The sequence below is a fragment of the Eimeria tenella genome, genomic scaffold (genome assembly GCF_000499545.2).
Source record: "Eimeria tenella Houghton genomic scaffold, Eth_scaff506, whole genome shotgun sequence".
Taxonomy (NCBI): Eukaryota; Apicomplexa; class Conoidasida; order Eucoccidiorida; family Eimeriidae; genus Eimeria; species Eimeria tenella.
Genome location: NW_013545647.1, coordinates 6,184 through 7,917, shown reverse-complemented (window position 1 = coordinate 7,917; position 1,734 = coordinate 6,184). Strand labels below are relative to the sequence as shown.

General features: G+C 59.8%; 1 protein-coding gene across 1 annotated transcript; it reads left to right on the top strand.

The window, feature by feature from the left end:
• Nucleotides 1-165: 165 nt before the first annotated feature.
• On the top strand, nt 166-1,690 carry ETH_00017440 (1-deoxy-D-xylulose 5-phosphate reductoisomerase, putative; the record flags this gene model as incomplete). The annotated part of the gene is made up of 3 exons (XM_013380301.1): nt 166-398; nt 1,189-1,399; nt 1,616-1,690. The coding sequence occupies 3 exons, from the start codon at nt 166-168 to the stop codon at nt 1,688-1,690; spliced, it is 519 nt and encodes a 172-aa protein (XP_013235755.1).
• Between the last annotated feature and the right edge of the window lie 44 nt (nt 1,691-1,734).

Here is a 1,734-nt window from a genome sequence, read left to right as displayed (position 1 = left end):
GGGTTTAGGGTTTAGGGTTTAGGGTTTGGGGTTCGCCGCTGAACCCGCAGACGTCCCGCCACGCACAGAACCTTTGCGTGCAGCGGCCTCGCAGGGCCGCGGCCCCTCAGCTGCCGCTGCTGCTGCTGCTGCTGCTGCTGCTATGTGCTGCAGCCGAAGTGGCGGATGGGGGCGAAGATAACGGTGGACAGTGCGAGTTTGATGAACAAGGGTTTGGAGGTGATTGAGGCCCACGAGGCTTTTGGGGTTTCTTACGAAAACATAAAAGTGTTAATTCATCCCCAAGCCATTTTGCATTCTGCTGCTGAAATGCAAGACGGGGCTGTCCTCGCCCAGCTGGGGCTGCCCGACATGAAGCTGCCCATTGCCTACGCCTTCACCTGGCCCCACAGGCTCCCGTGAGCCCAGCAGCAGCAGCAGCAACAGCAGCAGCAGCTGCAGCAGCAGCAGCAGCAGCAGCTGCAGCAGCAGCTGCAGCAGCAGCGGTTGTTGGGCTTTCCCCCTACTTCTCCTTTGCTGTGGCCCTTCTCTCGCCTTGCGATCTCTGCTACCAGCTGTCTGCTCCCTTTGCTCTTGGCCTTTTGTCTGTCTCTGCGTCTGTCTCGGTCCCCAAGAGAGGGGCTGCTGCTGTTGCTGCTGCTGCTGCTGCTGATGCTGCTGCTGGCGGTGTCTGCGGCTGTCTGTGTTGCGAGCAGCACCCAGTGGCCACGCCTGGACTTCTTTTCGTGCGGACCGCTTACATTCCAGCCCCCCGACATGTAGGCAGCAGCGCAGCACTGCAGCAGCACTGCAGCAGCCCTGCAGCAGCGCCTCAGCAGCGCTGCAGCAGCACTGCAGCAGTGCTGCAGCGGTGCTGCAGCAGCGCTGCAGCAGCACTTGGTGCCTCGGCCTGCGCTGCTGCTGCCCCTGCGAGCCGCGCAGCAAACCCTTCTGCGGAGGACTGCACTTGCTGCTGCTGCCTAGTTGCTGCTGCTGCCCTGTTGCTGCTGTTGCCCAGTTGCTGCTGCTGACCAGTTCGTGCTGCTGCCCAGTTGCAGCTGCTGCGTAGTTGCTGCTGCTGCCCTGTTGCTGCTGCTGCCCCGTTGCAGCTGTTGCCCCGTTGCAGCTGCTGCTTAGTTGCTGCTGCAGTCCCGTCGCTGCTGCTGAGGGTTTGCTGCTGAGGGTTTGGGTGTGCTGGCTGCGCTGCAGGAAGACCTTCGAGTGTCTGGGGCTGGCGTTTGCTGCGGGACAGCGGGGGGGTCTTTTTCCAGCAGCTTTAAGTGCTGCTAATGAAGAAGCAGTGTCTCAGTTTTTGGAACAGAAGATTCATTTTACCGAAATTCCCAAAGTTGTCAAACTTGTCCTGAAACTGGCTGAGACGGAGTTTGCTGCTTCCCCCACAGCGCCCATTTCGCTTGAGGTACAAGTCTGGGTTTTTCAATCTTTGTTTTTGAGTTCTTTTTGCTTTCTTTTGCTTCCTTTTGCTTCGTTATGCTGCTGCTGCAGGCCTTTGCTGCTTCAGGAAGGTTTTCTAGTGCCACCTCCTCTAGAACAGGCTGCTCCCCGCTTTCTGGCGCTGCTGCTGCACCTGCTGCTGCTGCCTGCTGCTGTTGCTGGTGTGGGTTTGCTGCTGCAGGATGTGCTCCAGGCGGACGCCTGGGCCCGCCAGGCCGCCAAGACCTTCAAGCCTAACCCCTCGCTGCCTCTTTGAAGCTGCTCCGGCAGCAGCAGCAGCAGCAGCAGCAGCAGCTGTGT